The following is a 24649-nucleotide window of genomic DNA, read 5'->3' as shown; positions in this document are numbered from 1 at the left end:
TGAGGCAAGGAGTTTGAGACTAGCCTGGCCAACATGACGAAGCCCTGACTCTAATAAAAATACAAAAATTAGCTGGGCATGGTGGCGGGTGCCTGTAATCCCAGCTACTTGGGAGGCTGATGCAGGAGAATCTCTTGAACATGGGAGGCAGAGGTTGCAGTGAACCAAGATGTGCCACTACACTCCAGCCTGGGTGGCAGAGCAAGACTCTGTCGCAAGAAAAAAAAAAAAAGAAAAACTTGACTCTTCACTACCTGAACTGGAAAAGAAACAGGCTTGGTCCTGTGACCAAATGATCTTAGGTTGCCGAGCAAACCTACTGACAGATAAATAAAATAAATTAGGTCTTTATGGTTTAAGTCATGATGGCCTTGCTTGCTTCTTTTACATGAAAGGGCAATTCATTGGCATATTTCACAAAATCTAGTTTCATCTGCTAATATATCCCAGTGTTGGATATGTCACCTTAAAGCTGATTCTGTCTTAGATCATCACAACCCTCTGATCCAGGCAGTTTATTAACTTCCAAATATCCCTAGCTACACATTACAACATCCAAACACTACCAGAAGAATAATATATCATGCACACATAACCTGACTCATACATGGGTCTCCAAAACCCCTTGTTTCTATCTGGCATCTCAACTGGGATGTCCCTTCCTATTCTTAAAGGATGCTACATACGGCCAGCCTTGGTGGCTCATTCCTGTAATTCCAGCACTTTGGGAGACTGAGGCAGGCAGATCACCTGAGGCCAGGAGTTCAAGACCAGCCTGGCCAACATACTGAAACCCCATCTCTACTAAAAAATACCAAAATAAATTAGCCGGTCGTTGTGGCAGGGGCCTGTAATCACAGCTACTCAGGAGGCTGAAGCAGGAGAATCACTAGAACCTGGGAGGTGGAGATTGCACTGAGCCAGGATCACACCACTGCTCCAGCCTGGGCAACAAGAGTGAAACTCTATCTCAAAAAAAAAAAAAAAAATGCTGGGCGCAGTGGCTCACGCCTGTAATCCCAGCACTTTGGGAGGCTAAGGTGGGCGGATCACCTGAGGTCAAGAGTTCAAGACCAACCTGACCAACATGGTGAAACCCTGTCTCTTCGAAAAATACAAAAATTGGCTGGGGGTGTGGTGCATGCCTGTAATCCCAGGTACTCGGGAGGCTGAGGCAGGAGAATTGCTTGAACCGGGGAGGAGGAGGCTGTGGTAAGCCAAGATTGTGCCACTGCACTCCAGCCTGGGTGACAGGACGAGACTCCGTCTCAAAAAAAAAAAAAAAAAAAAAAAAGAAACTTACTCATTACTTTAAGGATTATAGCTAATAAAATTGCTGCTACTATTGCAGCACAGCAAATGTTTTTAAATTCGCTAGCTAACATTGTTTTAAATAATTGTATTGATGGCTGGGTATGGCGGTTCAAGCCTGTAATCCCAGCACTTTGGGAGGCCAAGGCAGGTGGATCACTTGAAGTCAGGAGTTTGAGACCAGGCAGGCCAACATGATGAAACCCCATCTCTACTAAAAATGCAAAATTAGCCAGGTGGGGTGGCGCTTGCCTGTAATCTAGCTATTCTGGAGGCTGAGGCAGGAGAATTGCTTGAACCTGGGAGGCGGAGGTTGCACTGAGCCGAGATCATGCCAGCGCACTCCAGCCTGGGCAACAAACTGAGACTCCCTCTCAAAAACAAACAAAAAAACCAAAAAATAATAATTGTATTGAATTAAATTACCTGCTAACTAAACAAAGCACAGTATGTATAATAAATAGCAAACTCCTACTGCTGCACTGCATAGTAACATCTCAGCTAAAGTTAAACGCATGTAGATAAGATAGCAAGCTTCATAATTGCAACAGATTTTTTTTTTTTTTTTTTGAGACAGTTTCACTCTGTTGTCCCAGGCTGGATTGCAGTGGTGCAATCATGGCTCATTGTAGCCTTGACGTCTCAGGCTCAAGCAGTCCTCCCACCTCAGCCTCCCAAGTAGTTAGGACCACAGGCAAGCACTACCATGCCCAACTAATTTTTGTCTTTTTTGTAGGGATGGGGTTTTGTCATATTACTTAGGCTGTTCTTGAACTCCTGAGCTCAAACGATCTGCCTGCTTCAGCATCCCAAAGTGCTGGAATTATAGGTGTGAGCCATCACACCCAGCACAGGTTTTTTAAATAACCCAAATTAGGTGATTGGTTTTCTAAGGTCCCACAAGGGATCTGATGCATATTTTCTGTCATCTTTAAATTTAGCTTCTCTCTCTTATTAACAATTATTATAGCTTGGCCGAGTGTGGTGGCTCATTCCTGTAATACCAACGCTTTGGGAGGCCGAGGTGGGTGCATCACTTGAGTCCAAGTGTTCAAGGCCAGCCTGGGCAAAATAGTGAAATCTTGTCTCTACAAATATGAATTTTTTTTTTTTTGAGACACAGTCTCAGTCCATCACCCAGGCTGGAGTGCAGTGGCGCAGTTTCAGTTCACAACAACCTCTGCCTCCCAGGTTCAAGCGATTCTCCTGCCTCACCCTCCTGAGTAACTGGGATTACAAGTGTGCGCCACCATGCCCAGCTAAGTTTTGTATTTTCAGTAGAGACGGGGCTTTGACATGTTGGCCAGTCTGGTCTTGAACTCCTGACCTCAAGTGATCTGTCCTCCTTGGCCTCCTAAAGTGCTGGGATTATAGGTGTGAGTCACTACACCTAGTCAAAAATAAATTTTTTTAATTAGAATGTGGTGCCATGTGTCTGTAGTTCCAGCTACTCAGGAGGCTGAGGCAGGAGGATCACTTGAGCCCAGGAGTTCAAGGTTTCAGTGAGCTATGATCACACCATTGCACCCTAGCCTGAGCAGCAGAGCGAGACCCCATCCTTAAATAAGAAAACTGGCAAAACTACTTGTGGTTTTCAAAGGCTGCTCATCACTTTGAAGACAAAGGTCTTTAATGAAAAATAAGGACCGTCTTTCTCCAGATCTTCATTCTGGGCACAGACCTAGCGCTTCCAGCTTCAATCCCTGCCACGCTTCCTCTCGCACTATACTCTAGCAGATCTTGTTGATCATACTATGTTCTCTCACACCTAATCATTTCTGCACAGGCTGTTTCCTGCCTCAGATGCCCTCCCCGCACCCCACACCCCACACCCGTCTTCTCTCACACTGTGCCCTGGGTGAGGGTTTATTGACCAAGTCTCCTCTCTCCCCAAAGTAGGCGCTTTGTTCTCTAGCCTCCCAGTACCCATCCCTGTTTTATAATTGTTTCTTTTTCATCTGTCCCTGTCTGTGGACCTTTGAGGGCAATATGTCCCCCCCCTTTTTTTTGAGGTGGAGTCTCTCTCTGTCACCCAGGCTGGAGTGCAGTGGTGCCATCTCAGCTCACTGCAACCTCCATCTCCCTGGCTCAAGTGATTCTCCTGCCTCAGTCTCCTGAGTAGCTGGGACTACAGGCACCTGCCACCACGCCCAGCAAACTTTTGTATTTTTAGTAGAGAGGGAATTTTGCCATGTTGGCCAGGCTGGTCTCGAACTCTTGACCTCATGTGATCCACCTGCCTCAGCCTCCCAAAGTGCTGAGCCACCATGCCCAGCCAATAGGTCCTTTTTATTCATCTTTTTGCCCCAGCGCATGCCCTGGAGTCTAAGTTTTACATAAGTGTTGGTGAAAAAGTCAATGAATGTTGGGCTAACTAGTGCATGGATGAATTATTTCCCTAGCCTTGCCTTACCAGCTGCTTAGATGTTTTGGTGATCAAGGAAGAGTGACCACACCTGTATTTTGGCCCTCAAATTGTCTGTTCCAGTAGGTTATTGTTTGCAGTTCCTCTTAGCAGTTTCCAACAACAGCCTAATTAACTCCTGGTCTTCATTCTAACTGAGAAAGCATCATGAGGCAGCCTGCTCATGGCCCACCTCACTTCTTCATAATTGGCATGCATCTATATATATCCATATGGGACTTCCCTTCATCTCACAGATATTAAGAAATAACTTGGCCAGCGCAGTGGCTCACACCAGTAATCCCAGCACAGGCTTAGGTGGGTGGATCATCTGAGGTTAGGAGTTGGAGACCAGCCTGGCCAACATGATGAAACCCCATCTCTACCAAAAATATAAAAAATTTTAAAAAACAAACAAACATATATATATATATATATATATATATATATATATATAATTAGCCAGGTGTGGTGGTGGGCATCTGTAATCCCAGCTACTTGGGAGGCTGAGGCAAGAGAATCGCTTGAACCTTGGAGGTGGAAGGTGAAGTGAGCTGAGATTGCACCACTGCATTCCAGCCTGGGTGACAGACCATGACTCCCTCTAAAAAAAAAAAAAAAAGAAGAAAAGAAAAGGAAAGAAATAACACTTAGCTTGGTGGCTCATGCCTATAATCCCAGTATTTTGGGAGGCCAAGGCAGGAAGATTGTTTCAGCTCAGGAGTTCAAGACCTGCCAGGGCAACCTCAAGAGACCCCATCTCTAAAAAAAGGAAGGAAGGAAGGAAGGGAGGGAGGGCGGGAGGGAGGGAGGAAGGGAGGGAAAGAAAGAAGAAAAAAAAAGAAAGAATTTTAATTAGCTGGGCATGATGACATGTACCTACAGTTCCAGCTACTTAGGATCCTGAGGTCGGAGGATTACTTGAGCCCCCTAGATCAAAGCTGAACCATGATCACACCACTGCACTCCAGCTTGGGTAACAGTGAGACCCTGTGTCAAAATAAAAGAGAGAGAGACAGAGAGAGAGGAAGAAGGAGGAGGAGGAGGAAGAGGAGAGAGGAGGAAAGGAAGGAAGGAAGGAAGGAAAAAACAAAAGAAAGAATAACTAAAATCATACTGAACACAAAACCTACAAAAATTTATGTTAAAAGCTGCTTGCTGTAGGGGGTAAAAGCAATTATTTCAATATCAGCACTTTAAAAAATGTTTTAGGACAAGGCGGCATAGAAATTTACTTAAACTGCATACACATAGTATCAGACTCAAAAAGGGCCCAGATCATTGAGACTTATATGCTCTTTTTATAGGTAAGAGAGGTATAGACCTGGGAGGCAGACATGATTTTGTAAATGATTCTCTTTGGAGGCTAGATAAGGCAGACAAATTAAGATGAGGGATAGAAGCCTGCAGGAACAAAGTTTGTTTTACTATGCTGGTAACTCCTCAGAGCTGCCAAAAAAAGAAGCACGTTTGTCTGGGCACGAGTGACTTAAAAAATTTTTTTTAACAATTTTTTAATTTTTTTAAAAAAAGACAGGGTTTCACCATGTTGGCCAGGCTGGTCTTGAACTCCTGACCTCGGGTGATCTGCCCGCCTCAGCCTCCCAAAGTGCTGAGATTACAGGCGTGAGCCACCATGCCCGGCCTAATTTTTAATTTTTCTATATTTGGGGGTTAGGCGTGCAGACTTGTTTGTTTTTGTTTTTGAGACGGAGTCTGGCTCTGTCTACAATCTCGGCCCAATGCAACCTCCACCTCCCAGGTTCAAGTGATTCTCCGCCACAGCCTCTGGAGTAGCTGGGATTACAAGACACCTGCCACCATGTCCAGCTAATTTTTGTAATTTTTAGTAGAGACGGGGTTTTGCCATGTTAGTCAGGCTGGTCTCGAATTCCTGACCTCAGGTGATCCTCCTGCCTCGGCCTCCCAAAGTGCTGGGATTACAGGCGTGAGACACCGCCCCCGACCCCAAATAGGTAATTTTCAATCCTCACTGCCCCGCTACCCTCCCACCTTTCACAGTCTCCAGGGTGGATTATTCCCGTCCGTGTGTACCTATCATTTATCTCCCACTTATGAGTGAGCTCATGCAGTATTTGACTTTGTGTTTCTGAATTATTTCAGTTAGGATGACGGTCTTCAGTTCCATCCATGTTGCTGCAAAAAACATAATTTCCTTCTTTTTTTATGACTGCATAGTATTAATCTCAGCATTTAGAAGTTTCCAGTGTTTCCACGTTTGATGAATAGAAGCTCCTTAGATTTGGAAGGCCTGGTCCAATGCCTGGGAAACCACAAGAGGAAGCGGAAACCAAACGCAATAGAAAAAGGAAAAGTCCGGCGGGGCGCGGCGGCTCACGCCTGTAATCCCAGCGCTTTGAGGGGCCGAGGCGAGCAGATCACCTGAGGTTAAGAGTTCGAGACCAGCCTGGCCAACATGGCAAAACCCCGTCTCTACTAAAAATACAAAAATTAGCCGGGCGTGGTGGTGGTGGTGCGCGCCTGTAGTCCCAGCTACTCGGGAGGCTGAGGCGGGAGAACCGCTCGGACCCGGGAGGCGGAGGCTGCAGGGAGCCGAGATCGCGCCCCTGCACTCCAGCCTGGGGACAGAGCGAGACTCCAAGTCAACAAAGGAAAGAAAGAAAAGCAGCCTGGGCGACAGAGCGAGACTCTGTGAAAGGAAAGAAAAGAACAGAAAAGAAAGAAAAAAAACACTCCGCAGCCTCCTGCGCCGCGGTCCACTCGCTGGGCACGTTAGGAAGGAGGTCAGCGCTCCCCGCCGCGGGTCTCTTTAAGGGACAGTGGGCGGGGTCCTGCCTTCGACTCGCGCCCCGCGGAGGAGGCCCGCGGACCAGGCGGGGGCCGGCGTGGGGCGGAGCCAGTGCGTGCGGCGTGACGCCATCCCGCTGCGACCGGCGCTCCGCGGGGCAGCTGGCTGCGGAGCTGTGGCGGAGGTGAGCGCGGGCTCTGGGGTGTCGCTGCCCGGGGAGGGTTTGCAGGGGACCCGAGGCACCGCCGCGTGAGAGCCCTGAGAGCGAATCGCGTCGCGTGACCTCAGAGCTGTCCAGGTCTAGGGGACGAATCTCCCCAACCTTTCCAAATCCTGGCGGAATGGCCTCATTATGAACTGATCCCAAACGCTGCCCGTGTCCTCGGTCGCTGGGGCGGAGACGGGGACACCGTTGTGGCCCCGCCCAGTGCCACCCGGGCCGAGCCTGTGGGGGGGGACGCTGCCCAGCGGGTGGTGACAGACAAGGAACTTGGTATCGATCGTGCTGCGGCTCAGGCACTCAAAGCACTCCTGCGAAATAGGCCCATTGTGCAGAGCGGGAATGTGAGGCCTGGCGACGTTAAAGTTACCGCCTTGTAAGCGCTGTAAAGGTGAGAGGTTGGGTATGGGGAACGTGTGAGCATCTTTAAAATGGTGATTCCGGCCGGGCGTGGTGGCTCACGCCTGTAAATCCCAGCACTTTGGAGGCTGATGCGGGCGGATCACCTGTGGGCAGGAGTTCGAGACCAGTCTGGCTAACATGGCGTAACCCCCATCTCTACTAAAAATACAAAAATTATTTTTTTGTATAGAGTCCCGCTTGGTGGCGCGGGACTCTAGTCTCAGCTACTCGGGGCTCTGAGGTAGGAGAATCTCTTTGTTTTGAGACAGAGTTTTTCTGCCCTTGTTGCCCAGGCTGGAGTGCAGTGGCGTGATCTCGGCTCGCCGCAACCTCTGCCTCCCGGGATCAAGCGATTGGAGAATCTCTTGAACCCGGGGACGGAAGTTGCGGTGAGCCGAGATCGCGCCACTTCACAGCAACCTGGGGGAAAGAACGAAACTCCATCTCAAGAAAATTAAATCAGTAAATAATAAAATGGTAATTCAAGAAAGCTTAAAAATAAAAGCTGTTTCTGGGTTGAGGGGGGAACAAAAAAGAAAAAACTTTCTGAACTGCCCTGGACAGTTCTTGAGACAGAATTCATTTGGCATTATAACCACCAAAATATGAGACTTTGGAATTTGCTTTTCAGGTGACCAAAGCCACATAATGTCCGTAGTTCGTTCATCCGTCCATGCCAAATGGATCGTGGGGAAGGTGATTGGGACAAAAATGCAAAAGACTGCTAAAGTGAGAGTAACCAGGCTTGTTCTGGATCCATATTTATTAAAGGTGAGAAACATTCCTGTTTCCGCGTGACTTTGGTAAATTACCAGCATGTCCTGGATCCTGAGCAAAAAACATTTCTCTCTCAGTAGAGTTCTCTTGTCTTTCATCTGCTTTCAGCCAGGCAGTCTGCTGGTCTGTGGGCATAACACGGTTTACACTTTCCAAGAAAATAGAGTTAATGTCAATCCACTCTAACTGCTATAGTCATTCTGTATGCAAAGCACTGGTTGGAGGAGGTGGCTCATGCCTGTAATCCCAGCACTTTGGGAAGCCGAGGTGGGTGGATCACCTGAGATCAGGAGTTCGAGACCAGCCTGGCCAACATGGTGAAACCCCATCTCTACTAAAAATACAAAAATTAGCTGAGCATGGTGGTACGCACCTATAATCCTAGCTACTCTGGAGGCTGAGTCAGGAGAATCACTTGAACCCGGGAGGTGGAGGTTGCAGTGAGCCATTGCACTCAAGCCTGGGTGACAAGAGGGAAACTCCATCTCAAAACAAAACAGTACTGTGGCAACAGAGAACAGGGCATCTCATTCTTTCCTCTCTGGGTGCTGTGGGAGAGTAACCTTGATTAAGAGACATTTTAGCTGAATCTGAAAAAGGATTTTATCCAACGGGCTGTAGTGGCTCACGCCTGTAATCCCAGCATTTTGGGAGGCCAAGGCAGGAGGATCACCTGAGGTCAGGAGTTCAAGACCAGCCTGACCAACATGGGGAAACCCCATCTCTACTAAAAATAAAAAAAAAATAGCCAGGCATGGTTGCAGGTGCCTGTAATCCCAGCTACTCAGGAGGCCTAAGCAGGAGAATTGCTTGAACCCGGGAAACAGAGGTTTCAGTGAGCTGAATTGCGCCACTGCACTCCAGCCTGGGCAACAAAAGTGAAACTCCATGTAAAAACAAAAAAAAAAGTTTTATCCAGAGGACTGGGTGGGAGAAAGTCATTTCAGCTATAGTGAGTGGTTTGCGGAAGTTCATTTAGCTCATTTAGCCATGATAGAGCATGATATTCTGTAGGAACATACAGTGGCTTGGCAACATTGAGCCTAGAGCTTTGCATGGTAGGCATTCTTGAATGAATGACAAGGACAGTTGGAGCTAGACTGTGAAGGGTCATTTGTGTTTTGGATTTCATCTTTTTTTTTTTTTTTTTTCTTTTTTGAGACTGGGTCTTGCTCTGTCACCCAGGCTGGAGTTCAGTAGTGCGATCTCAGCTCACTGCAGCTTCCTGGTTCAACCAATTCTTGTGCATCAGCTTCCCAAGGAGCTAGATTTCATCCTTTAAGCCAGCAGTGTCAACGTTTTTGGCACCAGGGACCAGTTTCAGGGAAGACAATTTTCCTATGGAAGTAGGGCAGCGGGAGGATGAAACTGTTCCACCTCAGATCGTCAGGCGTTAGTTAGATTCTCATAAGGAGCGTACAACCCAAGACCCCTCTCATGCACAGTTCACAGTAGGGTTTGTGCTCCTGTGGGAATCTAATGCTGCTGCTGATCTGAATGCTCATGCTGCCTCACCTGCTGCTCACCTCCTGCCATGTGGCCCTGTTCCTGACAGGCCACTGTGTGCTATCAGCCTGCAGTCCTGAGGGCTGGTGCAGCCCTTGGGGTTATGGATCCCTGCTTGAAGCCAAGCAAAGACAGACCTGGAAATACGGGTAGGGATGAAGACTGGGGTTAAGGGAATGAGCAAAGAGGCCACTGCAAAAATCTGGGATGGAAATAGGGCCTGAATTAAAGTTGATATAGTAGGGAGGGAGTGGAAAAACTATTTCAGGAAGAAAGGACCAAGTCATTGATTTGTTTGCTGTGCCAGGGGACCGATAGGTGCCAGGGATGGTTTCACATCCAAGGTTTGGCACACAGGTAGGTGGACATGCTGTTCATTATCAAGGATTAGAAACACAGGAGCAAGCGGAAGAGTGACTGCCTGATTCTTGACCTTGGGAGACCTTCGTTTGAATACTGACTCTTTTTTTTTTTTTAACAGCTACGCACATTGCTTAACCTCCCTGAACTTGTTTTTTTCATATTTAAAATGGGAACACCTGCGACAGCAGGTTTGTTATAAAGAATAGGTGATTCTAGGCTGGGCACGGTGGCTCATGCCTATAATCCCAGCATTTTGGGAGGCCAAGGCTGGTGGATCACCTCATATCAGGAGTTCGAGACCAGCCTGGCCAACATGGTGAAACCCCATCTTTATTAAAATATATATATATAAAAAATTAACCAGGCATGGTGGCGGGTACCTGTAATCCCAGCTATTTGGGAGGCTGAGGTAGGAGAATCGCTTGAACCCTGGAGGCAGAAGTTGCAGTGAGCCAAGATTGCACCATTGCACTCCAGCCTGGGCAACAAGGCTGAAACTCTGTCAGTAAATAAATAGAACAGGTGATTCTAGTTATCATTTGTAGTTTATTTGCAATACGTTGAGCCAGGCATAGAACTAAGTCCTTGATGTATATTATAATGTTGAATTGTCTTGGTAACTTTAGAGGTGCCGGTATTGGAGCTTCATTTTATGGTGGAAAAACACTCAGCTCAGAGTGGAGTGGGTAAGTGACTCCCACAGCTAGTGGTAGTGGTGAGAGCAGCATGCTTACAGGCTAGATGGAGGGCTCCAGTGGGAAAGAGGAATGTAAATAGCATAGAAGAGATGTTGATAGAGCAGCGGTACTGAAGGGAATGGTCTGGAAAGCTTGGGGATAAGATCAATGATGCTCTGGAAGCATCATTCTATTTTCCAAAAATTAGGCAGCTAATTTTGTGGGTTTTTTTTTTTTTTTTTTTTTTTTTTTTGAGATGGAGTTTTGCTCTGTCACCCAGGCTGGAGTGCAGTGGCACGATCTCAGCTCACTGTAACTTCCACGTCCCTGGTTCAAGCAATTCCCCTGCCTCAGTCTCCTGAGTAGCTGGGATTGCAGACACACACCATCACGCCAAGCTAATTTTTTTTGTATTTTTAGTAGAGACGGGGGTTTCACCATGTTGACTAGGCTGGTCTTGAACTCCTGAACTCAGGCAGTCCGCCTGCCTCGGCCTCCCAAAGTGCTGGGATTACTGGCATGAGCCGCTGCGCCCGGCCAGGGTTTGTTTCTGAGACAGGATCTCTGTCCCCCAGGGTGGAGTACAGTGGCATGATTCAGCTCACTGCATCCTCAAACTCCTGGGCTCAAGCAGTCCTCCTGTCCCAGCTTCCTAGGTGGCTGGGGCTAGAAGCATGTCACCATGCCTTGCAAATTTTTTTTGGTAGAGAATGGGTCTCACTATATCATTCAGGCTCTAATTTTTGTGCTAGAAGCCTCCTTAGGTGTCTTATCTTTTCCCAAGCCCTGGCTTGTTTTCTGTGCATTACTTTTTCATATTACGTAGTGCCTTACCAAGTCGCAGATGGGAACTACTGATTTGTTTCTCTCCCTCTCTCAACAGTATTATAATAAGCGGAAAACCTACTTTGCCCACGATGCCCTTCAGCAGTGCACAGTCGGAGATATTGTGCTGCTCAGAGCTTTACCTGTTCCACGAACAAAGCATGTGAAACATGAACTAGCCGAGATCGTTTTCAAAGTTGGAAGAGTCATAGATCCAGTGACAGGAAAGCCCTGTGCAGGAACTGCCTACCTGGAGAGTCCATTGAGTTCAGAAGTCACGCAGCTAAGCAAAAACCTGGAAGAACTCAGTATCTCTTCAGCACAGTGAAGGGGGTGTGGAAGAAGGAGCTAAAGGGAAAGACTGCCATGTTTATGTTATGGAAAAACAGTGTTTTCTGTTTCATCTCAAACTCGGTCTGTGGTGTTTATGAAATAGCTAAAAGCAAATGAAGTAAAGGGCACATTATGGTTTTTCATAGCGGTCTGTGGTCATGTTTCACATTGTCTGCTCCGTGAACATACTTTCATGTTTCACTAAGTGTGGCTGTCAGTCTGTTGCATTTTGTAAGCTCACTGTTTTAGAAGGTTTTGTTTTTGTTTTTTGAGACAGGGTCTTGCTTTGTTACCTGGGCTGGAGTGCAGTGGTATGATCTTGGCTTACTGCAGCCTCACCTCCCTGGCTCCAACATCTTTCCACCCCAGCCTTCTGCATAGCTGGGAACATAGGAGCGTGCCACTACACCTTGCTGATTTTTTGTAAATTTTTTAGACAGAGTCTCTGTGTGTTACCAAGGCTGGCCTTGAACAGGGAACAGTCTGCCCATCTTGGCCTCCCACAGTGCTGGGATTACAGGCCTGAGCCACTGTGCCCAGCCAGTTTTCTTTTTTGCATTCAAAGGAATCTTGAACTTATCTTAGAGCCTTTATTTTGAAGGAATAAAGCCTTTTTTTTTTTTTTTTTTTTTTTAGGAGACAGTTTCGCTCTTGTTGCCCAGGCTGGAGTGCAATGGCATGATCTTGGCTCACCACAACCTCAGCCTCCACCTCCCGGGTTCAAATGATTCTCTTGCCTCAGGCTCCCGACTAGTTGGGATTACAATCACGCACTAACACGCCTGGCTGATTTTGTATTTTTAGTAGAGACGGGGTTTCACCATGTTGGTCAGGCTGGTCTCAAACTCCTGACTTCAGGTGATCCATCCACCACATCCTCCCAAAGTGCTGGGATTACAGGCGTGAGCCACTGCGCCTGGCTGGAAGAAAGCCTTTTAATACAAACAGATAAGTCCACATTAAGTGAATATTTTTGATGCTATATATGCAAAATAAATCTTTTTCTGATTTCATCAGTTCCAAAGGGAAATAATATGCTTATGGTCAGAATTTTTTCGATCAAGCTGTGTTAATAAGAATGTTGACGTGTGGAAAATAAAATTTTACAATTCTGTGTCACTTTTCTTCTATCCTAGGCTAGATTAAATAGGTGTAAGATCCTAAAATCTGACACATTAAGTTGTAGGACTTCTCCCACTGGCATTTGAGATGGAAAGTGAGTTCTGTTTCTATTCATTAATACACCTTGACAACTTAGATTTTGACTTAAGGAAGCATTGAGCAGTATATTTCCATTTTCTGACCCTTGGAGAATAGGGGAATACTTCTCTTTTTTTCTTTCTCGTTTTTGTGATGGAGTCTCCCTCTGTTACCCAGTCTGGAGTGCAGTGGCGTGATCTTGGCTCACTGCAAACTCCACCTCCTGGGTTCAGCTGATTCTTCTGCCTCAGCCTTACCGAGTAGCTGGGTGTGTGCCACCGCACCCAGCTAATGTTTTATGTATTTTTATTAGAGACAAGGTTTCACCATATTGGCTGGGCTGGTCTCGAACCTTTGACTTCAAGTGATCTACCCACCTCAGCTTCCCAAAGTGCTAGGATTACAAGCATGAGCCACGGTGCCCAACCAATAGGTGAATATTTCAATCTCAGCTGATAAGTGTTTGTTTATTTTAAGATGGGAGTCTTGCTCTGTCACCTAGGTGGGAGTGCAAGGGCACGATTTCAGCTCACTGCAACCTCTGCCTCCTGTGTTCAAGCAATTCTCCTGCCTCAGCCTCCCAAGTAGCTGGGATTACAGCCACCCACCATCATGCCCAGCTAATTTTTGTATTTTTAGTACAGACGGGTTTTCACCATCTTGGCCAGGCTGGTCTTGAACTCCTGACTTCAGGTGATCCACCTGCCTAGGCCTCCCAAAATGCTGGGATTACAGGAGTGAGACACCATGCCTGGACGAAAGTGAGACTTTTTAGTAACAGTCATGTAAGATCAGGTGTCTAATGGGCAGGCACACCCGGTACAGTCTCAACAAGCAATTAACCCCTAGTGTGCAGGTCCCTCCCCCCGTTCCTCACAGGCTGAGTACTACAGGGTTGCAGCCTTCCTGGACTCTGCCTAAGTTTCATTATCCCCTTATGTGACATCTTGGCCAGGTACAGTGGCTCACGCCTGTAATCCCAACACTTTGGGAGGCTGAGGCAGGTGGATCATGAGGTCAGGAGTACGAGACCAGCCTGGCCAACATGGTGAAACCTGTCTCTACCAAAAACAAAAATTAGCCAGGCGCAATGGTGGACCTGTAATCACAGCTAATCAAAGGCTGAGGCAGGAGAATCACTTCAACCTGGAAGGCAGAGGTTGCGGTGAGCTGAGATCGCGCCATTGCACTCCAGCCTGGGCGACAAGAGCAAGACAACGTCTAAAAAAAAAACAAAAACAGGCCGGGCGCGGTGGCTCAAGCCTGTAATCCCAGCACTTTGGGAGGCCGAGGCGGGTGGATCACGAGGTCAACAGATCGAGACCATCCTGGTCAACGTGGTGAAACCCCATCTCTACTAAAACTACAAAAAATTAGCTGGGCATGGTGGCGCGTGCCTGTAATCCCAGCGACCCAGGAGGCTGAGGCAGGAGAATTGCCTGAACCCAGGAGGCGGAGGTTGCGGTGAGCCGAGATCGTGCCATTGCACTCCAGCCTGGGTAACATGAGTGAAACTCCGTCTCAAAAAAAAAAAAAAAACATCTTGGCCCCGTCCCTACTTGAAGTTTCGATTTCCTAGTGGTGAAACTTTCTTTCCTTTTATGAATTAGCCACCCCGCCGCTATTCTCCCTCTCCTCTGACTTCTGTGAGTTTTTTGTTTGTTTTTGAGATGGAGTCTCGCTCTGTCACCAGGCTGGGGTGCAGTGGCGGGAATTCGGCTCACTGCAACCTCTGCCTCCCGGTTCAAGTGATTCTCCTGCCTCAGCCTCCCGAGTAGCTGGGAGTACAGGCACGTGCCACCATGCCCAGCTAATTTTTTTGTATTAGTAGAGACGGAGTTTCACCATGTTGGCCAGGATGGTCTCAATCTCCTGACCTCGTGATCTGCCCGTCTCGGCCTCCCAAAGTGCTGGGATTACAGGCATGAGCCATCGCGCCTGGCTGACTTCTGTGAGTTTTATCACTCTTCCCTGATGTCTGTACCGTTGGGCTTGTCATGTCCGCAGGGAGCTGCCTGGACTTGCCCAGGCCTGTTTTCTGAAAATGGATCAGTTAAGAAGTACTAATTGGCCGGGCGCGGTGGCTCACGCCTGTAATCCCAGCACTTTGGGAGGCCGAGGTGGGTGGATCACGAGGTCAAGAGATCGAGACCATCCTGGTCAACATGGTGAAACCCCGTCTCTACTAAAAATACGAAAAAGTAGCTGGGCATGGTGGCGCGTGCCTGTAATCCCAGCGACTCAGGAGGCTGAGGCAGGAGAATTGCCTGAACCCAGGAGGCGGAGATTGCGGTGAGCCGAGATGGTGCCATTGCACTCCAGCCTGGGTAACAAGAGCGAACCTCCGTCTCAAAAAAAAAAAAAAAAAAAAAAGAAGTACTTCTTACAGGGTTCTCGACAGCTTTATGAAGATAGTTGAGGCCAGGAGGTCCTCAGCCACACACCTCTGGCCTGCTATCCTTGTGTCCCTTGGCCTCCATCTTACTGGCCTCCAAGGGACAGGTGCCTCTAGCGGCTCTGAGGCAAAGCCTTCCTTTATCCACAGAGTCCACCCTGTCCTTGCTGGTGGCTCCTTGCCATAATATCGTGTTCAAATTCTACCCCAGTCAGAAAACTGCACCCCTTGAGCCCTGATGCTCCCTTGGCTCCCAAGATTACCAGCTTCAGGGAACCTCCCAGTTCCTGCCCACCTTATGACCTCCAAGCAGCCCAGTCCTGAGGGCACTTTCCTCTCCGCCTCTGCAGCCCCACGCTAGCCTGGAAATGCTCCCTTTGGCCGCTGGAGCCCCTAGTCCTCCCGGGTTCTCCCCCACCCCCAGGGTCCAGCTCCCTTCCTGCTGCCCTTGTCTTGGTTGCAGTTTTCATGGTTACATTTATGGCTTTTTTTTTTTTTTTTCTGAGACAGAGTCTCGCTCATTGCCCAGGCTGGAGTGCAATAGTTCGATCTCGGCCCACTGCAACCTCTACCTCCCAGGTTCAACCAATTCTCCCACCTCAGCCTCCCAAGTACCTGGGATTATATAGGCACCCACCACCACACCTGGCTAATTTTTGTACTTTTGTAGAGATGGGGTTTCACCATGTTGGCCGGGATAGTCTCAAACTCCCGACTGCAGGTGATCCTCCCGCCTTGGCCTCCCAAAGTGCTGGGATTACAGGCGTGAGCAATGGCACCCAGCTACATTTGTGGTTTATCTTCCTGGAGGATGCATTTTTCCCTACAGCACCAGCCTGCCAGACCCACGCCTTTGCTTAAGTTATTTCTTGAGCCAGGGATGGCCTCCCTTCTTCCCCTAGGACTGAGCTGTCCTGCCAGCTCCTTGGGGACCTTTTTCCCCATGTATACTCCAATTCACAGCCACCCCCGGTTACATGCTTTTTTCAGTGCCTCTTTTGCGTCTCGAGAACCTGTCCATTTCGACTTGTCACAGTCGGTCCAATCATCATTGCACATTCTGTCCCCACTAGACCTGGATGGCTCGGGGGTGGGTACCAAGGACTCCCCACAGCAGTTCCCACCGGTGCTGAAATGAATGGGAACCATGCCGTCCCAAGACCTTCACAGTTTGGGGGTGGGGGGGCAGAAAAAAAAGACCTTCACAGTTCTTTATTTTATTTTATTTGCGACAGGATGTGGCTGTGTTGCCTGGGTTGGAGTGCAGTGGCATGATCATAGTTCAATACAGCCTCCACTTCCTGGGCTCAAGCGATCCTTCCACCTCAGTCTTCAGTGTAGCTAACACCACAGGCGCGCTCCTCCATGCCCGGGTAATTATAAAATTTTTTGCAGAGTGGGGGCTCGCTAGGTTGGTCTCGAACTCCTGGCCTCAAAAGATCCTCTGGCCCCAGCCTTCCAAAATGCTGGGATAATAGGCATGAGCCATTGTGTCCAGCAGCAGAATACATCTGTTTTTTGAAACGGCAATATATTCACATACTGCCAAATGTAAAAGGTGTTGGCGGGATGGGGTGGGGGAACCCCACTGCCACTGCCCTGCCCAGGCCCTGCATTCCCCTGGCGACAGTGTTACTTGTTCCCTGTGGAGCTTTCCTTGCTCGCTGCAGCTTTGCCTTTGTCCCTTCTGCACCCGCGCTCCTGGGCACCGAGCTCCTCTCGCTGGAAGCGGCCGCGCTTGGGCTTTGCGCCCTCCGGCCCTGCTGGGAGCGGGCACCTGCACCCCGCCAACCCCCGCGGCCCCGCCCTGCTCCCCCTGGCGGCAGTGCCCTGCACTGCAGCGGCCGCGCCCGGCCCGGCCGGGGGAGGGGTCGCGCGGCGGCGTCGTCAGCAGCGGCGGCGGCCGAGGCGCCGAGCAAGATGGCGGCGCGGGTGCTGCGCGCCGGCGGAGCGGCCTGGGCCAGCGGTCTCCTGCGGCGGGCAGCCCCCTGCAGCCTCCTGCCGGGGCTCCGGTGAGCAGCACCGCCCTTTCCTGGAGCGGCCGGGCAGGGGCCGCCGCGAGGCGGAGGGCGCGGGGCTCCCCGGCGCGGATCTGCGTCCCGGTCCCGTTCCCACCTCAGGGGGCCGCCCGGCTTCGGGGCGGCGGGGCCGGAGCGGGGGCGGGGTGGGGGCGCCCGCGGGCTCAAGGTCACGGCGGGACCGGCCGCGGTGCGACTCCGCCCTCGCTCGGGAAGGCGCTCGAGGCTCGGGGCGGAGGCCGCGTCCTCCCTGCGGCGCTAGCCCGGCCTGCGGGGCCCTGAGCTGCGCGTCCCGGGGCCGGGGGCGGGGACAGCGCGCGCCTGAGGCCGCAGGCCCGGGACGCCGCCTGCTGGGTCCCCGCCGGAGGCTGCTCCGAGCCTGGGTGGCCGCGTCTGCAGAGGGCGTTGGTGACCCCGGTCTCTGAGGTGCTGAGGGTGGGAAATAAGACGACGCGAAGCGGATCCTCCCGGGCCAGCCCTCCGCGGAGGCTGGGGAAGGCAGCTCCTGGAGGAGGTCAGAGCATTCGCGTCTTTGACTTGGAATTTAAAGCCGGCCGTGGCTCTAAAAGTACTTAGCGTTATCAGCACCAAGTGTTCAGGCGTGGGGCTCTTGTTTAAACTTTTGTTTTTCTCACTTCAGTGGATTGGTTGTCCGGATTCATCACCTTGACGTTTCCACGTGTTATTTTCCACATTCAGACAGCAAAGCCTAACCTGACTTACCCGGAGTTGCTTTCTCGTGTTCACTGCTTTGGGTAGTTTAAGTTACCAAAAGAGCTCACATCTGTAATCCCAGCACTTCGGGAGGCCAAGGGGGCGGATCGCCTGAGTTTGGGAGTTAGAGACCAGCCTGGTCAACATGGAGAAACCCTGTCTCTCTACTAAATATACAAAATTAGCTGGACGTGGTGGCGCATGCCTGTAATCCCAGCTACTCAGAGCCTGAGGCAGGAGAATCGCTTGAACCCTGAAGGCGCAGGTTGCCGTGAGCCAAGGTTGCGCCATTGCACTCCAGCCTGGGCGGCAAGAGCGAAACTTCTGTCTCAAAAAAAAATTACAAAAGGAACTGTGTGTTAAACTCCCCGTAGGCCAGGGAGCTTTCAATAACATGGTTTATTTTTATTTATTTATTTATTTATTTATTTAATTTTTTTTTTTTTTTGAGACGGAGTTTCGCTCTTGTTACCCATGCTGGAGTGCAATGGCGCGATCTTGGCTCACTGCAACCTCCGCCTCCTGGGTTCAGGCAATTCTCCTGCCTCAGCCTCCTGAGTAGCTGGGATTACATATTTTTATTTTTGTATTTTGAGACAGAGTCTCACTTTTCGCTCAGGCTGTAGTGCAATAGCACGATCTCTGCTCACTGCAACCTCTGGCTCCCAAGTTCAAGCGATTCTTGTGCCTTAGCCTCTAGACTACTACATGCGCTCACCAACACACGCAGTCAATTTTTTTACTTTTAGTAGAGACGGGGTTTCACCATATTGGCCAGGCTGGTCTCGAACTCCTGACCCAGGTGATCCTCCCACCCCAGCCTCCCAAAGTGCTGACATTACAGATGTGAGTCACCAGGCCTGGCCATAACATGGCTTATTTAATTTAGTCCCAGTAGTAGTTTGAAGAATAAATAGCAGCATCTACATTTTAGAGATAAGGCCAAGAGATACATAACTAGAAAACGGTTTTTTGGTGGTGGTTGTGGGTTTTTTTTTTGTTTTTTTTTTTTCCTTTTGAGATGGAGTCTCGATCTTGGAGTGCATTGGTGCAATCTTGGGTCACCAAACCTCCATTTCCCAGGTTCAAGCGATTCTCCTGCCTCAGCCTCCCCAGTAGCTAGGATTACAGGCCTGTGTCACCACGCCCGGCTAATCTTGTAATTTTGGTAGTGACAGGGTTTCTCCATGTTGGTCGGGCTGGCCTTGAACTCCCAACCTCAGGTGATTCGCCTGCCTCGGCCTCCCAGAGTGCTGGGATTACAGATGTGAGCCTCCCCACCCAGCCTAGAAAAGGTTTTTGTTTTTGAGACAAGGTCTTGCCCTGTCCCCCAAGGTGGAATGCAGTGATGCAGACATGGCTCACTTCAGTCTTGACCCCCTGGACTCGGGTGATCTCCCACCTCAGCCTCCGGAGTAGCTGGGACTACAGTCACACACCACCACATCCAGCTAATTTTTTAATTTTTTGTACAGACAGATTTCACCATGTTGCCCAGGCTGGTCTGAAATGGGCTCAAACGATCCTTCTGTCTCGGCCTTTCAAAGTGTTGGGATTATGGGTGTGAGCCATTATGCCTGGCCTAGACAAGGTGTTTGAACCCAAGGTTGTCAGGCTGCAAGGAAGGCCCAGTGACCTTTCGTAACACTGATGCTTGACTTGGATGTTTAAATTATTTTAATTTGATATTTGTGTCTCCAAATTGATTAACAAATCAATATCCTTTTATTTTTATTGTTACTGAGCATCTATGGCTTGTCTTATTTTTTTCTATTTTAATTTGAGATGGAATCTCGCTCTTGTCACCCAGGCTGGAGTGCAGTGGGGTGATCTCTGCCCACTGCAGCCTCCGCCTCCTAGGTTCACGCGATTCTCCTGCCTCAGCTTCCCAAGTAGCTAGGATTACAGGCGCCTACCACCATGCCTGGCTAATTTTTTTTTTTTTTTTTTTTGTATTTTTGTAGAGATGGAGTTTCACCATGTTGGTCAGGCTGGTCTCTTAACTCCTTGCTTCAGGTGCTCCATCCACCTCAGCCTCCCAAAGTGCTGAGATTATAGGCATGAGCCACCATGCCCAGCCAGAAGTCATTTTTTTCACACAGGAAATATGAGCCCATGATATTTGTATTTTTTTTCTTTCCAAAAGAGAGGACACTGAAGTTGTACACCCAACATGTTAGCCTAACGTGCCCAGGGTCACAAAGCTAGTCACCGTGAGCATTGGACCTGCATCTGCCCAGCACCCCCACCTCCCACTGCAGCTGGATGTGTTGACCTTGAGTCCTTCTCTGTCTGACCTCTTAGGTCCTCCTGGACCTTTTGACAACTACTTCTTGGCTTCTTCAGAACTACAGACATTGTCTAGAACTCAACCTAGGTAGACTCAGTTCATCTACAAGTTCTACCGGACATTAGTGTGTATGATATGGTTGAAGCCATGTGGAATTGGGCATAATAGCCATGGTCACTATCCCCAGGGAGCCACGGCAGCGGTCAGAACACAGACTCACAAGTTGACATAGGGGCTGACAAAATCAGGCAGCCACCACATGCATTCATGGAAGGCATCTCGAAGAAGAAGGTATTAAGCTGAGACCTGAAGGGTATGTGAAAAAGCCTTGAGTGGGAAGAGGCCAGGGGTACTGGAAACCCAAGACCAAGACCGGTCTAGTAGGCTGGAGTGCAAGAGGGAAGGGAAGAGCAGCTAGAGGAGAGGTGGCAGAAAGGGGGTCCCATAACTCCAGGCCTTGCAGGCCAGCTGAGAGAGCTTGGACTTTATTCTAAGAGCCATGGAAGACATTTAAAGGTATAAGCTGTAGTGTGACATGATCGAGCTGATCTTTTTGTGTTTTTGAGACAGGGTCTCACTGTGCCACGCAGGCTGTAGTGCAGTGCTGTGATTTCAGCCCACTGCAACCTCTGCCTCCCGGATTCAAGTAATTCTCGTGCCTCAGCCTCCTGAATAGCCAGCTGGGACTACAGGCACGTATCACCATGTGCAGCTAATTTTTTGTGTTTTTTGTATAGGCAGATGTAGGGCTGTTGGCCCCATAGGGTCGTGGGGTGTCCCTTATGCTGTGCTGAGGTGCAGGATCCGAGAAGTAAAGAGACAGGACACTGAAGAACTGGTGAAGAGTAGTTGGACTCCAGGGGCCATGCCACCTGTGAGTGGAGATCAGTGAAAGCCCCAAATGCCCAGAAGCGTCTGTGTTTATTAGATCCAAGCAGGGGGCTGGTCATCATCTATAGGCTTAGTAATAGGGCATACATAATCATGTGAGTCATAAGCAAGGGGGCCACCCCATTAGGTCACCTGGGCAGAGAGGTGGGCTGTGTGCTGTAGGGGGCCGTGCCGTGCGTAGTAATAGAGGATTGTGTACAGAAAAGGGACCCACCCCTATTAGGTCACCGAGGCAAGGAGGTGGGCTGTGTACAACAGGTGTCGTGTGCAACCCTTCTTATCTGGGGGCTGGAGGCTTCAAAGGATTTCTAATAGAAGTTTACTGTAAGCCAATGCAGTGGGAGCTGGCAGACTTGTGCTCTTCTCTTAAGATATTTATGAAGCTGGGTGCGGTGGCTCAAGCCTGTTATCCCAGCACTTTGGGAGGCCGAGACGGGTGGATCACGAGGTCAAGAGATCGAGACCATCCTGGTCAACACGGTGACACCCCGTCTCTACTAAAAATACAAAAAATTAGCTGGGCATGGTGGCACGTGCCTGTAATCCCAGCTACTCAGGAGGCTGAGGCAGGAGAATTGCCTGAACCCAGGAGACGGAGGTTGCGGTGAGCCGAGATGGCGCCATTGCACTCCAGCCTGGGTAACAAGAGCAAAACTCCGTCTCAAAAAAAAAAAAAAAAAAAAAAAAGATATTTATGAGAGGATGATTTGAGCTAGCACAGAAGCAAGAAAAGACTGACAGGGTGTACAGCCGCTGTGATTAATCACACGAGAGGGGTTCTTCTCCCTCAGTTGCTTCCAGGATCTCAGGCCTGAGGCTGACTTTCCACAGGAACTGGATGTAAGGTACTACAACTCCTTTATCAGGAGGAGAGGCTCTTGCTCCAACCCTGCCATACAGCATATGCCCTTTCAAGCAGGGACGCCACCACCTGGGTCTTTGGTTCTCGTCCTGATCTGGCTGTTTTCCCAAGTACTGCTTCTGTTCTGTGACTGCTCTAGGCATTCCTCCTACTATAAACTACTATATAGTTATATAAAAGGATTCTATAAATCAGCACTAAATGTGTCAGTACAGCTCTGACTATAATACCTATATGATTATATAGAAAGATTATATAGAACTAAGTATGCTAAATATAAGTATTAAGTATGATTATATAAGCTAGATATATGTAAGCAGTAAGTTACACTTCAGGCACTAATTCTATAAACTAATATATGATTATATATAAAGAATTATATAAAGAAAATAGCTAAGTAATAACACTATAAACTAAGATATTCTTCAGGCACTAATTGTGCCTGGGGTCTGGACAGTTCTCCTTCCACAGTGCCCATGGGGGTGTTACCCACAGACAGGGTTTTACCACATTGGCCAGGCTGGACTTGAACACCTGGCCTCAAGTGATCCACCTGCCTTGGTCTCCCAAAGTGCTAGGTTTACAGTCATGAGTCACCATGCCCAGCCTGATCTCTTTTTTTTTTTTTGAGACGAGTTTCACTCTTATTGCCCAGGCTGGAGTGCAATGTTGCGATCTTGGCTCACTGAAACCTCTGCCTCCGGGGTTCAAGTTGATTCTCCTGCCTCAGCCTCTCGAGTAGCTGGGATTACAGGCATGCACCATGATGCCCAGCTAATTTTTGTATTTTTGTAGAGGCCAGCTTTCACCATGTTGGTCAGACTGGTCTCGAACTTCTGACCTCAGGTGATCCACCTGCTGTGACCTCCTAAAAGTGCTGGGATTACAGTTGTGAGCCACCACACCGGCCTGATCATTTTTTTAAAAGATCACTCTGACTTGGGAGAGGGGCAGAATTAAGGGTGGTGGCCAGCTAAGTGGGTGCTGGCCCTGAGAGCTGAGAGTTTGCTGAGAGTTCTTTGTTTCGCAAACATACAAGTGCCTACCACATGCCAGGTACTGCTGACTCTTGAGAAACATCAGTGAATAAGGCACCCAGGGCCACCCAGGAGCTTACCAGTAACTCAGGAGAGCTGGGGAGGAAGAATTCAGAGCAGTTTAGAACCTGGTAAAGCTTGAGAAGGCTGTGTGCTATTCAAGTGGAAAGCAAATAGACGTTTAACCATGTGACTCCTCAAAGGAGGTGTCTGGGCTACAGGTAACACTTGGGAGTTGTCAGTATAAAGAAATGCTAAATGTTAATACACTCATGGATTTCATTATACTGTTTCGTATTTGACTTAAATTTTTCATCATAGAGGCTAGGTGTGGTAACGCTTGTAATCCCAGCACTTTGGAAGGCTGAGGCAGGAGTATTGCTTCAGCCCAGGAGTTTGAGACCAGCCTGGGCAACATAGCGGAACTCCGTCCCTAATAATAAATAAGCACATAAATAAAAATTTGTATAATGAAACTTTTTTTTTAAACCATAGGAAGCAGGGCACAGTTGTTCAGGCTGTAATCCCAGCACTTTGGGAGGCTGAGGTGGGATGATTGCTTGAGCTCAGGAGCTACAGAACATCCTGGGCAACATGGCAAAACATGTCTCTCCAAAAAATATAAAAATTAGCCTGGCGCGGTGGCATGCACCTGTAGTCCCAGCTACTTGGGAGGCTGAGGTGGGAGTATGGCTTGAACCTGGGAGGCAGAGGTTGCATTGAGCCAAGACTATACTGCTGCATTCCAGCCCGGGTGACAGAGCCAGACCCTGTCTCAAAGAAAAGAAAAACCGTAAGAATGTGTGAGATTGTGTGAGGTAGAGCGTGGAGAGAGAAGGGGGGCTGCCAAACAAGCCCTGGGGTGTGCAGCCTCTACAGGCTGAGTGTGTAGGAGGGGAGCTGGCAAGGTCATTGCTATGTGACAGCGGCCAGGAGGAGGGAGCGAGTGCCATCTGCTGCCAAAGGGTGAGGTAAAATGACAGAAGAAAACAGGGTTTGCCAACAGGGGTGTTGTGGGTGACCTTGCCGGATCGGTTTCAGAAAGGAAGAGTAAAGTCCTCCCGGGAGCCTCATCCGTGCATGTACATCAGCCAGCACATGTCCCTTAGCGCTGCTCAGCAGCAAGCTTGGAATTCCCAGCCGCTTCCTGGACATTGAACGAGTGTCCCACAGGTGCTCAAAATGCTGCTGTACCCAGGATGTAACTCCTCCTCCTTCCACGAGGCCTGCTTTTCTTGGGTTCTCGTTCTCCAGTAATGAAACCTCTTCCATGTGGTGGCCCAGGCCAGAAACCAGACAGTTTTCCCCAAGCTCAGTCCTCTTCTTTTCCCCCATCTGTCATTTACCAGATGTGTCAGATCTGCCTCTAGTATGCTTTGAATCTACCCTCTCCACTGCCACTGCCCTGGCTCAACCCTCAGCACCACTTGTGTGGATTCCCTGTCAGTGGAGGGGACAACTAAAGAATTCTTTTTTTTTTCTCCTTATAGATATAATCTTGCTCTGTTGCCCTGGCTTGAGTGTAATGGCATTACCATGGCTCACTGCAGCCTTGGCTCACTGGGCTTGAGGGATCCTCCTACCTCAGCCTCCCAAGTAGCTGGGACTACAGGCCCACACCACGAGCCCAGCTAATTTTTATTTTCTTATTTAT

At 49.1% G+C, this 24649-nt stretch overlaps 2 protein-coding genes across 5 annotated transcripts in view; both read left to right on the top strand.

Moving 5' to 3' along the window:
* Positions 1–6557: 6557 nt before the first annotated feature.
* On the top strand, positions 6558–12703 carry MRPS17 (mitochondrial ribosomal protein S17). Its single transcript, XM_032264742.1, has 3 exons — positions 6558–6669; positions 7739–7878; positions 11314–12703. The coding sequence occupies exons 2-3, from the start codon at positions 7756–7758 to the stop codon at positions 11581–11583; spliced, it is 393 nt and encodes a 130-aa protein (XP_032120633.1). The 5' UTR covers positions 6558–6669; positions 7739–7755; the 3' UTR covers positions 11584–12703.
* Positions 12704–17046: 4343 nt separating this feature from the next.
* NIPSNAP2 (nipsnap homolog 2) overlaps positions 17047–24649 on the top strand; it is a 35387-nt gene continuing 27784 nt past the window's right edge. The window contains exon 1 of one of the 4 annotated variants that reach the window (XM_032264738.1): positions 17047–17195. In XM_032264738.1, the coding sequence (XP_032120629.1) occupies positions 17104–17195 (92 nt within the window). In that variant the 5' untranslated portion in view covers positions 17047–17103. Of the gene's footprint in view, positions 17196–20311; positions 20497–24649 lie in introns of those variants that run through there. The other 3 variants (XM_032264741.1, XM_032264737.1, XM_032264739.1) reach the window with 3 other exon arrangements.

This window comes from Sapajus apella, unplaced genomic scaffold (assembly GCF_009761245.1).
Source record: "Sapajus apella isolate SASKATOON/1434 unplaced genomic scaffold, GSC_monkey_1.0 scaffold146, whole genome shotgun sequence".
NCBI lineage: Eukaryota > Metazoa > Chordata > Mammalia > Primates > Cebidae > Sapajus > Sapajus apella.
The sequence above is the reverse complement of the archived record's forward strand: the minus strand, read 5'-3'. Positions and strand labels throughout refer to the sequence as shown.